Genomic DNA, 13457 nt, shown 5'->3' with positions numbered 1-13457 from the left:
TACACTTGGCTAAAAAGTTTGTAAATGCGTGTGGGTGTTTGCTTAATAAAATCTGCCTGGTGAAGTTCACAATACATTTAGAGAGCTATAGACATGGACCCATGCATGGACCCTTATGTTTTGAATTCTATATAAAAGCTGTGTCAATCATGTGTCAGTGCTGGTGTAAGAGGAAACACTGCAGGCTGGAGGGCTCAGCTCGATCCCTCGTAACCTTCCATGGCCCAAATGCAGGACGCCACAAAGACCCAACAGGAGGCACCCCCAACGTTTACTCGTGCAGGAAAATTAAAATGCAGTGGGGTTCATTGCTCTATGTGACCAGCCCTCTGCTCACCTCCGCTCCATTATGCTTCCACCTGGTGCCAACGATCTGCAGCAACCCAAGTGCGGGGGGACCTATGGATGTGCGTGCAAGGACAAGGCAGGTATACTGGGGCCAACACGAGCGAGGGACTTTTGTCAGCCTCCGGCTCTGATGCGGCAAGCTGGGCTGAACCCGGGTGGATTGCTCTGCGGCTCGATTGCTGCGGGCTCTGTGCTCGTTGCCCTCGGCTGTCGATTGGTTTGGGCTCGGGAGGCCGGTTGCTAGGAGGGGCGGCCCGGGAGACAGGAAGCGGATAGAGGGTTCATGGTGAAGACTCAAGAGGCGCCCCGGCCGGTATGAGAGGTGCTCCCCCCGCGGCGGCGGTCTGAGGCAGCAGGGAGAAGGTACGGGGTAGGCGATTGGGGGGGCCCAGGGAGTGCCGGCCTCGGGTCGGGTCGGGAGGGCCGGGTCTGGGCGGGGGCGCTGCCGCCCTCCCCCCGGGAGTGTCTGGCTGGTGCTGTCGTGTCTTACGTCCTGTCCGCAATGAAAGCGCCTCCCTTGTGATCAAAGCCGTGATGGTGCCTTAGTGGCCCGTAATCCCCCCGGGAGCTAGGGGAAGTTGATGCTTTTAAAGCTAGCGCCCCTCCCCCCCCCACTCCTAGACTCCTGTGCAAGGACACGTCGTGCAGGGCACCTGCTGGCATTGTGAGGGAAGATGGGCTGAGAGGCGCGTTCTGTTACCTCTGGAGTCCGAGTATCTCCCCGGCTTCTCTTCCTTTTCCCCCAGCGATGCACATGAGTATGTTTTGACTTTTTTTGTGCCCCTGTATTAAGCTTGAGGCTGAAGGGGACCCCTCTGCTTACAAGGAAACTCAGAGACCCAGAAGAGGTGTGTGTAGCTCCTAAGCTTGTCTCTTTCACCAATAAAAGTTAGAATCATAGACTATCAGGATTGGAAGGGACCTCGGGAGGTTATCTAGTCCAACCCCCTGCTCAAAGCAGGACCAATCCCCAACTAAATCATCCCAGCCAGGGCTTTGTCAAGCCTGACCTTAAAAACCTCTAAGGAAGGAGATTCCACCACCTTCCTAGGTAACCCATTCCAGTGCTTCACCACCCTCCTAATGAAATAGTTTTTCCTAATATCCAACCTAAACCTCCCCCACTGCAACTTGAGACCATTACTTCTTGTTCTGTCATCTGCCACCACTGAGAACCGTCTAGATCAGTGGTAGGCAACCTTTCAGAAGTGGTGTGCCGAGTCTTCATTTATTCACTTTAATTTAAGGTTTTGTGTGCCGGTAATACATTTTAATGTTTTTTAGAAGGTCTCTCTCTATAAGTCTATATTATATACAATAGTTTAGTTATGTAAAGTAAACAAGGTTTTCAAAATGTTTAAGAAGCTTCATTTAAAATTAAATTAAAATGCTGATCTTACACCGCCAGCCTGCTCAGCTCGCTGCCAACCTGGGGTTCTGTTCACCTAGGCCGTCAGCGGGCTGAGCGGGGCCTGTGGCTGGGACGCCGGCTGGCAGCTGGGACCTCAGACCTGTGGGGGTTCAGGGGTCATGGCAGAAGGCTGGGTGTGTGGGGGGTCAGGGCAGAGGGCAGTGGGAGTATGGGGGGTTCAGGGGTCCAGGCAGAGGGCTGGGGTGTGTGGGGGTGCAGGGCAGAAGGCTGGGGGTGTGTGGGGGTCAGGGCAGAGGGCAGTGGGGGTGTGGGGAGGTTCAGGGGTCAGGGCAGAGGGCTGGAGTGTGTGGGGGGGTTCAGGGTGGAATGGAGGTGCAGGGCAGAAGGCTGGGTGTGTGTGTGGGGGGGAGTTCAGGGGTCAGGGCAGAAGGCTGGGGGGGGAATTCAGGGGTCAGGGCAGAGGGCTGGGGTGCTCCCAGCCCCCTGCCCTGAGCGGTTCATGGCAGGGGGCTGGAAGGGAAATGCTCTGTTCCACTCCTTTCCCCAAGGCCCTGACCCTATCTCTTCTCTGCTTCCTCTACGGAGCAGGGAGCACGCTGCCACTCCTCCCCCTCCCCCTTGAAGGGCCATCAGCTGATCAGCGGCAGGGACAGGGAGGAGGAGGGGCAGGAAAGCACCACACTGGGGGAAGAAGTGGGGGAGGAGGGAAACTTGGCTGCAGCAGGACCAAGCTTCTACCTCCTGCCCCCGCAGGGGAGAGCGGTGCGCAGGGGGGCTGAGTGGGGCTGGGGGCCGGGACCGCGGCAGGCAGCAGCGTGCCATTCAAAATCGGCTTGCGTGCCGTAGGTTGCCGACCCCTGGTCCAGATCCATCCTCTGTGGAACCCCCTTTCAGGTAGTTGAAAACAGCTATCAAATCCCCCCTCATTCTTCTCTTCTGCAAAATAAACAATCCCAGTTCCCTCAGCCTCTCCTCATAAATTGGGCCAATAAAAAAATTACCTCACTCCCACCTTGTCTCTCAAAAAATATGCCTTTTATAAAAACTGCATCTCACAATGCTCTCTAAAACCAAGTGATGTAAATACAGCAGTGACTCCTGGCAGCAAGAGCTGAATTATGTGCTATATAAAACAGAGGAAGGGGAAAATGTTTACCTTCCTCTGACAAGGTTGTGATGGCAACTGAGAGGCTTCCAGGATATTCAAAGGTGATATTCTATAACTAATCTTCAAGTGTTTGATGCAGTTTTAAGACTATTAAAATTAAGATTATGTCGCCTTTAAACCTGGAATACATGTAATGGATTACAAGTAATACAGAATAGCAAGAAAGCAATTGGTTAAGTGCATGTATTGACCTGTTACACCATAATGTCTCTGAGCTGTTATAACCAATCATTTGGTATTCTGTTTGATCTGTATTCTAGACCAGGGGTCGGCAACCTTTCAGAAGTGGTATGCCAAGTCTTCATTTATTCACTCCAATTTAAGGTTTCGCGTGCCAGTAATACATTGTAACATTTTTAGAAGGTCTCTTTCTATAAGTCTATAATATATAACTAAACTATTGTTGTATGTAAAGTAAATAAGGTTTTTAAAACGTTTAAGAAGCTTCATTTAAAATTAAATTAAAATGCAGAGCCACCCGGACCGGTGGCCAGGACCAGTGTGAGTGCCACTGAAAATCAGCTTGTGTGCCACAGGTTGCCAACCCTGTTCTAGACAGTCACAATATTTACATGTCCATACATTTTTAAAATGCATGAAGACATAGGTAAGTCAGCTACTGTACTGCCCTAACACTGCATTTGTTATAGATAAGGCATATGGACAAAATTTGACCATAGCTAAAGTCACTTTAGATTATCTTCCTGGTTCCACGGGGGGGAGGCATGATCTGTTTTTTCTTTCTAGTCTGTTGATTGGTATCATGTGCCTCTTGGCTGTTTAGTTTCTGCACCAAGTACAAGTGAGCAACTATTTCCATCTGTTTCTTGAGGGTGTGTGGGAAGCAGAGAAGAATGTCTAATGGAATCCTTGACCTAGGAGAAGTGGAGTATTGTCCAGGAAGGGTGAATACATTTGCTTACCAATCACTTCTGAAATGAAATCTAAGAGCTTTATTATCATCTAATTTAACAGTAAATATCCTTTTTCTTCCCCAGCCCATTCAATTAGGCACAGAATCCAGCCATTGTTCTTATGGAGTAAAATATTTCTCCTGACAGATTTTGTATTGCCTAGTTCTGAAGATAAATGACATGGGTCCACTTACCTTGCCTAATTAAACCATCCAGGTGATGAGACAGGACTGACTTTTTTTTTTTTTTTTTTTTTTTAGGCCTCTGATGGCTTTGTTCTGATAGTTTTGTTAGCATTATATGTAATGCTATGTGTTTTGTCTTGTATTGCAGTATAAAGAAGGAGAGAAACGTGTGTATATTTGAGATGAGGGAAAGGTTACTCCACTATAGAGATAGCAGTTGTTGAGCTGGCTAATCCTCCAGATACACTTTTGATAGAAACCATCACATGAAGAGCTTAAATAAGTGATTGTTAATGGAGGAATCATTACCTGCCTGTTATCTAATTTGCTGTCGCATGCAGTACCAGAGAGAAAAGGGTTGAAATAGCCACTAAAAGTAATCCTCTTGAAAATGCTGTTTAAATTTGGAGAGACTGCCCAGATCCCTCACAGGTATTTAGGCACCTAACTCCAGTTGACTTTAATGGAAGTTTAAAGGAGCCTAGATACTTTTGAGGATGTGGGCCTCTGTGCCTGTATTGTGGCAGAGTTCCATGAGGCTTCTGTGATGCAAAACTACTAGAACAGTAGAGCAGGTGTTACAGGCTAGGATTGAGGTACCTCAGACATACCTAAGGGCATTGGCAGTTTTCTTGTAAAACTAGGAAATTATTACCCACTCCCTTCAAAAGAGAAGAGAGAAAACAATCCTAGAACAGCAAAAGAAATCTAAGTGTGAAACCAAGCTTGGGGATCCCCCCACTTCCTGCAATAAGGGCTAATCTTACCACACAAACTAGCAAGAAAAAGCAAACCAAGAACTTGCTTGATTTCTTGCAGAGACCTTTGCATATGTATGTTCCTTATTTTCAGACAGAGCTGACAAATAAAAAAAGAAGTTCTGAAAGAATTGCATATGATCTCGTGAACTACAGCTTTGGCCACTGCTCTAACTAGTTACGCTCCGATGAACATCAGTCTTTACACTGCCTTTTTCCCTGCACAGCAAGATATCTTACTCATTGAACAGTAACTGGATTTTCCAGTTCTCCTTTTATTTAGCATTAGAAGTTCTATCTCCTTAGAGTTCTAAGCCGCCCATAAAACAATTTGTGATCCTAATTTCTATTTCCTTATTGGTGCCTGACCTGTGTAGTTCTTGAATTCAACTGTTACTTCTAGTTCTTCCTCCTAAGAATATGAAGTCAAAACACAGTCTCTCTGCAACGATTCATAACTTCCTCTTGACAGGTAAAAAAGCCATTCTCTGTGGACCAAGAACCAAGATGTGTAATCAGAACAGTGCAGAGCCCACTTTTGGTATCCAGTTTCACAGGTCTTCCAGCTGACTGGATGTTGCTTTTGCTTGATCACATTCAGGTTTGTAAAACGTGTGTATATAATACACTTAAATTCTTTTCCAGGACACATGAGATGGCCACAGATGACAGACAATCTCCAACACTGGACTCTGTCAGTGATCTGCCCCGCTCTCCTAGCAGTCCCTCTCATCTCACTCATTTCAAACCATTGACTCCTGATCAAGATGAGCCTCCTTTTAAATCTGCCTACAGCTCCTTTGTAAATCTCTTTCGTTTTGGCAAAGGTAAACACTCATTATGAAGCAATTAATTGTGCCTAAATGTCCTAATTCCATGTTAATGCATAACTAGTATTTCAAACTATGATACTTCATGAGATGAGGGCATGGTTTCAGACTGCCAGATAGCTAAATGAATGATAACTCTCCTATGAGAGTTTTACTTTCTTTAGTAGAATATATGAGCTAGATTCACTTTCTGGCAAGGTGGTAGAACCTTGGTCATAGGATTAAGTCTGCCAGGAGTGGAAAATGTAGAAGTGTGCGTTGCTTGCAATCTCTGATCTACCTAGATTGAGAGCTGGCAGCAGCCAGCGATGGGTGGGGACTAGCTGGTGGGAGAGATGCATTAATAAGCCTCTTTCAGTAAGGCTTCTGTGGATCCCTAGTAGGAATGTAAAGATCACCCCCTTATAAGAAATTCCCAGGGATGGAAGCAGCCTACCACTGCCTGCCCTCATTAGTGAGATGAGCATTTCTGGTGCAAATTCTATCCCTGGCCCTGCTTTTCTCTACTCCCCATCCCCAGTGAATCTGGCACCATGTCTATGGTCTCTAAATGGTGAAGTTTCAATAATGCACATAGGGGAACTGCTTCTTGAAGTGCATTTCTAAAGGCTAATGTGATCCTGCAATGCATAAACAGAGAATCTCAGGTAGGAGTAGGGAGGTTATTTTACCTCTCTATTTGGCACTGGTGTGGCTGCTGTTGGAATATTGTGTCAAGTTCTGGTATTTACCGTTCAAGAAGGATGTTGATAAATTGTAGAGCGTTCAGAGGAGAGCCACAAGAATGAGTAAAGGATTAGAAAAACACACCTTAGAGTGATAGACTTAAGGATCTCAATCTATTTAGCTTACCAAAAAGAGTAAGGGGTGCCTTGATTATGGTCTATAAGTACTTAAGTGGGGAGCAAATATGTAATAATAGACTCTTCAGGCTAGTAGAGAGTGGTCTAACTTGATCCAATGGTTAGATGTTGAAACTAGGTGGTTTTTTGGGGGTAAAAACAAGCTTGTACAAAACTTTGGGCCAAACTTGACATGCCAGTGTGAACTTTAACACTAAATTGAGCAGGTTAATTTGAGTTGTATAAGATAAGTATGGCCAGGATCACAAAATGGTTAAAGCGTAGAAATTCTGCTGAACTAAATAAATAAGACACAATGTGAGTGTGTTACTCAAACCAGCAAGATCAGCTTAGCTATACTCAAGCTTCTATTTGAAGAAGGTGACTTATTAATAAGAGGCTCTATTCATATTGTTAAATATGTTGCCACTGTACTAGAAAAACTGGCTTTCAAATCAATCCAAAAGATCTATCTTCCAAAAGGCAGGCTGGTAGCAAGAACTATTCATACGTGATTATTATGTAGAAGAATTACACTTGTTATAATTTGTCTTTGCAATTCTTTCTTCATGAAGAGAATACTTATGAAATGAGAGAGTGTAGAACCTGGTTTGGTTCCTGCCCTGAAGAGCTTCCTAGTTCTGTTTGTACAATGCCTAATACAATGGGAGCCTTGATTCCTGTCGAGTCCCCTAGGCACTACCATATTACAAATAATTCAAATGAACAATCTATAAAGCTTCTTTAGCTTTAAACTTGCTTGTGGTGCTAGGTTTCTATTTCCCTTTTGAAGTGTTGGTTTCTTGCTGTTCTTAAACTTAGATGATGGTAGACTTTCATCTCCTGCAGAGAGTGGCCAGGGTGAGCAGCAGGCACTGAGTGGGACTTGGTCCAGTCCTCAGCATACCTCAAGGGCCCAGTCTCTGAGGTCCCCTGTTCCATACAAAAAGCAGCTTACTGGGGAGCTACAACGCAGAGCTTCTGCAACTTTAGGTAATGTGTGCCTAATTTTAATGTTTGCTGTATTTTCCATGGGTGCTGTCTACTCGTGGGAGGGAGGTACTTCCACTTTTCAGGTGGGGAAACTAAGGTAAAGAGCGTTTCAGTCACTTTCCCAAGGCAAGAACAGGGCTTAAAACTTGGGAAATTCCTGGCTCTGCTTGCCAATTAGACTACATAACCTTCTGTTTAAACTGTAACTTCTCCTCCTCATGAGCATGTCTGCTCTTCTCTCAAGACACCATAGTAACTTGGCCAGCACAGCTTTTTATAATCACTCTTGACAAAATGTTATCTTGCTCAAGTAAGGCTAGCAGAAATTCCTAGGTCAAAAATGTTGAGTCATCTCTACATAGCCTGGATGGCATTTTTGGATAAAAGTTTAAGTGCCTAATTATTCTGCCGAAATCTAAGAATACAGAACTGACACCTCAAAATGAATTATAGGGCTCAGTCCTAACAAGACAAAACACGGTCCCTCTGGCTTCAGACTACCCGTAACATTCACTTGTTGCATCTTTGAGGAGGCGATGCAATGGGCACTTGCAGAAAATGCTTTAAGTGCCTGATTTAGTGACGCTACTCATAGGCCGTACTGAATCGCTTCTAGCCAGCGATCTCGAATGAGTTTAACGCTACTGGAATCTGCCATTGTGTAACTGCTGAGCCAGTACCTTGATGGCAGCCCTCCAAAGAACAGAGGTGCTGCAGCAAGTGGTGGTGGTGATTCATGATGTGGCATTGGCAATCCTTCTGATTCCTACTAAAGTAACGCCTCAGCATGGAGCTAGAGTATTGTACTGTCAGGAATGCTCTCACATGGGACATCGAACCAGGTCTTGACAGCTTGTGGCTATTAAGATTCCCTGGTACGCTCCAGAAGAGTAGAGGTGTCTAATCCTGGCATTCTGGCAAAATTCCAATGTTGGTAGCCACCATTTTATCTAGCTTAGTCCCGCATGATGTTCCAGTTGGATATATTCATTGTCATTCTCTTTGCTTTGTTGCTTGTGCTATTTAACTGCTCTTATGTTTTGGGGTAGGTGGAGTAACTGCTGTTTTTGAGACAACTTCAGATACTGTCAGGCATCCAACCTATCCAATAGGCTAAACGCGTTGTGTGTGAGAGAGGAGGAGGAGGAAGCCTTGGGTTTTAGCTTCTGCTGGAAGTAAGCTGCCACAAAATAGATTCTTAGTCTCATTGAGGTTGACTTACTACTGCATTACTCCAGTTTAATTCCAGGTAACTCAATGCATTTCAATGGACTTACACTGGAACAAGACTAGAGTAACCAAGATGTGAATCAGGCCCATTATATCTAAGTGCAAATCTGCACAAGCACTTTCTGCGGGGCAAGCTGGGATGTAACTTTGCCTTGCACTTGCCTGTGGCGCACTAGCTCTGTGTGTGTGTGTGTGTGTGAGTGTGTGTGTACGCCGCTGATGTGCCCTAAAAGTTCCCTGAGGTGCACTTATGTAGCTCTTATCAGCAGGATCCACACAGTTAGTGTGTGGCATGCTGTAGCCTTACACTTACTGCATGACAAGCTAGTGTGTCTAAATAGACAGGCTGAACTTCACACTTCTTCCCAGTGACTTGCTGGTTACCGCTAGAAAGAAGTACATATTCAAATTCTGTTTATAATGCCATCGTGTATTCCAATAAATGGCCTGATATCTTGTTGAATATCTCAAGTCTGGTAAAATGTAACTACAGTGACAAAACATTAACTCTGCAATAAGGGTGTAAATGATCAGGATTTTCTCTTTGGAAAGGATATTGTCAAGTCTCTCCTGCTTTCCCATATTCTTCTTTTAAAAAACAAACAAACAAAAAAACCCTTCAAGTCTCTTCCCCCTCCTCAGGATCAATTTCCTCCTTTATCATGTGTTTCTGCCTTTCTTAAGGTGCTGACACGAACATGTTTAAGGGAGTCTTGTATTCAGGTTTACACGTGTCTCTGGAACTTATGACAGGGTTCCTAAAACACTGGGTAGACTCCCCCTTCTTTTGTTTACAAATGTAAGTAAAGTTCTTGGGCAGATGTACAAAGATATTTAGGGGGATGAAAGATGCTGACAGGTGCCTGGTTGGATTTACAAAATCACTTAAATTGCCAAATTTTCGTTATGTCAATGGAAATTAGGTGCCTAACTTGCTTATATGCTCTTCAAATCCAACAAGACACATTTTGGTATCTTTAGCCCCCTAAATGCTTCTGTGGATTTGGCCCCTCACCTTTAGGTGTTATAATTTATCTTTACATTACAACAGGTATTAGTATGAAGTACACTATTTAATCCCTTCAGACAATTAAAGCCTGATGTAAATAAGGAGATAAACTGAGGTGCAAACTTCCGAAGTCCTTACTGAGCTGATGGAAGAGGTAGAAATAGAACCTGTGAGGTCCCCATTTCAACCTTCTCTCTGTGCAATTGATAGTCACATAACTCTGGGGATAGTATTTGTTAGCTAACTACAGTTTTAAATCCAGAGAAGGAGCAGAAATTACTATCTTAAACGTTTTAGCAACAAAATGGTAAGCTGAAAGCAAAGTTCACGCTTGGAATCTGGACTGTTTTCTACTTCTAGTCATACAGTAATGTTAAGGTAAATTTGCCCCAAAATATTAATTACATTTTTACTTAACTGCTATTGCATAAATGGAATTGAGAAGAGACAGTCGGATGCCATGCTTTCTGAAGATAGGTTTGCTGGGTGCAGCACAAAGGGATCAGCCGTGAGATTCTGGGTCTGATTCTGTTGTCCTGCCCTTCATGTAACCATTGCACAAATTTAAATGATTACACAAGGTGTGCGATGGGGGGAGGGGAAGGGGCATTAGTATCTCTCATATGGAAGCAATGGACTCAAACTGCTTCAGTTGGAGTTAGAATATACATCTGTGTGCCAAGTTCCATGGTTCAAATTGCACCAAGGCAGCATGACTCCGAGTTAATGTCCTGATTCTTCTATCCACTTTGAGTAGATCTTCATAAGTTGTCCAGTTGAAGTAGCAGCATTTAATATTAATAGCATTTCTAGCTTGTTACTCAAACATGCTCAGTAATGCTATTGTGTTTGATGGCTGTAACAGAGAAAGCAGGTAATGGGGAGTGGCAAGGGCATGAACTGGGAGTAAAGGAAAGTAGAGGGCATATGGGAGGAACTGACTGAAAATCATAGGAGAGAGACTAGAAAAGAGACTGCATCCAACTACATTCTGTTCATGTTGTGCACAATGCACTCAGTTCTGCAAAGCCAATAGCAGGAGAGATTCTTGCAGGGGAACTGAGAATTGACTGATATTAAAATTGGGTCAATGTCTCTTAAATTACTTAGCACTGTGTTTCCACTATTGGTGGTACACACACTTGAATGAGCCCTGTATGTGTCCCCATTTATCCTTTTGACCTGTTAGAGTAAAAGTTAGATTTAAAAACTAACTAGTACATAGTTAGCTATGTAAATAGAAATTTTCACTAACCTTCTTGTCCTGTTTTGCAACACACTTACCTAATTTAAACATTCTTATTTCTTGAAACCATTTGTTTAAGAAGAGCTTTGACTGGTACTTGCAGATCAAATGGTATGATAGGCTAGTTCATGTAGAAGTTTTGATACCTCTGATAGAAGAGATAATTTAAGTAACGCTTATGTCACTAGAACACATGCTCATCTGGAAGTTGAAGCATTTACTTTCCAGGCTGTCCTGCTGAATACTGGGAATACTCTGCTGGAGACAGGGAAGAGATCTTAAGATTTAAAGTAGTAAAGATATTTATGCTCATTTGAAATCCTAAATTCACTTAAATCTTGTTAAAATATCAGACTCACATACTATTGACATACTCCAAAATGACACTCTGTTTGGCCTTTAAATTCCAGGTGGTTAAAGGTATAATAAGATCTAAACACTTGGAATCTTTTTTTAAAAATATTTTGTTCTTGTTGCAGGTCTGTAGTGGCTTTGTGGACAAATCTCTAAATGTTTTCTTGCATCTGGGCTGATAAACACATTTTCTAGGAATGAGGCCATTCAATAGATTCCTAGTAGATATTTTTAGTTAACTATGGTGCTTTAAAGACAAAGTTTCTTCTGTCACACCCCCAAAAGTCAGAACCTAATTTTTACTGCACAGCAACAGTTAACTAACGTGCTCTTGCCAGTGCTTTCAGCGTTCCTGCTGACATCAGTGATATGTAAAGCAGTAAACAAAAAGCAGCCATGTCTATTTTCTCTGTACCAGAGGGAACAAAATAAAATGCTTGTCAGATGGCGAGCGAGGAAGCTGGTAAGAAACTTTAAGCTGTTTTGAAAAGCAAACAAACAATGTAGAGAAGTAACTCTCTTTCAAAACTTTTCTATGGAATATTAGGCAGGAAAAAATGCATTATGTAATACCAAGGTGAATCATGTTGTAAACGTTTTGAAGAGACTGACTCTTTATTACACCCTAAATGTCAATGATTTAATTTCATGTTTGTAACCAATTAGTAGTGAAACTAATTGCAACAAACAGAAAAATGTGTGGAAAAGTGGCTTAAACTTAACTATAAACATGGCTATTATAAGCTGGTGAAGTGAAACCTGTGGATGCACTTCTTTGTATCCTTAATGAATCTGACGGTTTCAATGGAGACTCTCAGCTGTGTCCTGGGATTTGAATGAATAGTTATTGCTGTTTGAAATAGTCTTGAATTAAGCCTTTATGTACAGTACAGGACTGAATTCAAGTTTTCTGCTGCAATCTGGTGATTATTAGTGCTTTAGAAGATATTTTAGAATGAGACTTCCATTGTATAAGAATTTGCATTTCTTTTTAGAAAACACTGGATGAGAACTACCACTTGTTTTGAGCAGTGATGCCTATTTAAGTTCTTAGATTCTATGGTATTATACTAGAGGGGACAGATAGGTGGTTACAGAAAAATTCAAGTTACTTTGAATGCAGATTACTACTGACTCTCTCTATCTGACATAAGGCAGCTCTTTTTAAAAAAAGTAATGATGCAAATTCTAACTTCCTAAACTACATACCCGGTGAACTCTTCTTTTTCCAACGGCATGTTGCGTTATATGACGCACACATTTCTATAGTGCCTTTGATGGTGACGATAAGTTTCTCTCCCCTTCAGACACACGAAGGAAAGTGGAACCTTCTCTCAGTGGCCATGATCCTCGGACAGCTGTTCAGCTCAGAAGTCTCAGCACGGTCTTAAAACGTCTCAAAGAAATCATGGAAGGGAAAAGCCAGGTACTGCATCAAGGGTTTTAATTGAGTTTAGGTCAGTCAAAGCATATAGAAATTAAAATGTTAAAAGGTTCTGTGTTGCTGTGTTCCGTGTATTGCCAATGGAAAAGAGCAAAACCTTATGAAGTTCTCTTGGTGTTTTTTGTTTTTTGTTTTAACTAGCATTCAGTAGAACAGAGTATGAGTAAACTTGCTATATTTGAGTGAGGAATGGGGAGAAATTCAAACTGGTGAAGTCAACTTTTGATATAAATTGCTTGCCATTGTTTGTATTTCCTATTGAATTACTTACTAGATTAGAGTTTCCAGAACTTTCAGAGCAGGATGACCTCATTCCTCCCTTTACTATAATATTTCATGATGTTGCTCCCCAAGATCTAACCATGAGCACATGAAATCTTGTAATTGTAGCAATAGCAGCTAATTCTGAAGTTCTGGAAATCTAACTTTAGTTTCAAACGAAGTACAGCACTTTAAATACACTCAGTTTGATGTGATTGTAACAGGCTGGGAATATTTGCCTGAAACACTCCAGCATATTAGCAGGTGTGGATCCTGCTGGGAAAAAGTTAAATGGGTTCTGCTGACTTAGCTCCACCTCCCTTCACATCCCAGTGGGGTTGGCTATCTGGAGAAAATCTCTGTTGTGAACAGAGCAGACCTAACATGAATAGCCAAGCCTGGGGACAAGGTATGAGCAGGCAGTTGTGTATCTTTATTAACAATAAAACTGGGAAGGGGTGAAACTAGGTGGTTTTTAGCACGTAAGTTGTGTTAGAGCAGAT

General features: G+C 42.9%; 1 protein-coding gene across 6 annotated transcripts in view; it reads left to right on the top strand.

Moving 5' to 3' along the window:
- Nucleotides 1–13457, top strand: part of PIKFYVE (phosphoinositide kinase, FYVE-type zinc finger containing) — a 95616-nt gene that overhangs the window by 1220 nt on the left and 80939 nt on the right. For 3 of the 6 annotated variants that reach the window (XM_054043982.1, XM_054043981.1, XM_054043977.1), the window contains exons 1-4: nucleotides 636–711; nucleotides 5391–5572; nucleotides 7240–7410; nucleotides 12557–12675. In XM_054043982.1, the coding sequence (XP_053899957.1) occupies nucleotides 5401–5572; nucleotides 7240–7410; nucleotides 12557–12675 (462 nt within the window). In that variant the 5' untranslated portion in view covers nucleotides 636–711; nucleotides 5391–5400. Of the gene's footprint in view, nucleotides 1–635; nucleotides 712–3752; nucleotides 3794–5390; nucleotides 5573–7239; nucleotides 7411–12556; nucleotides 12676–13457 lie in introns of those variants that run through there. The other 3 variants (XM_054043980.1, XM_054043978.1, XM_054043979.1) reach the window with 3 other exon arrangements.

This window comes from Malaclemys terrapin, chromosome 11, assembly GCF_027887155.1.
Source record: "Malaclemys terrapin pileata isolate rMalTer1 chromosome 11, rMalTer1.hap1, whole genome shotgun sequence".
NCBI classification, from domain to species: Eukaryota; Metazoa; Chordata; order Testudines; family Emydidae; genus Malaclemys; species Malaclemys terrapin.
This window is presented reverse-complemented; position numbering and strand designations above follow the sequence as displayed.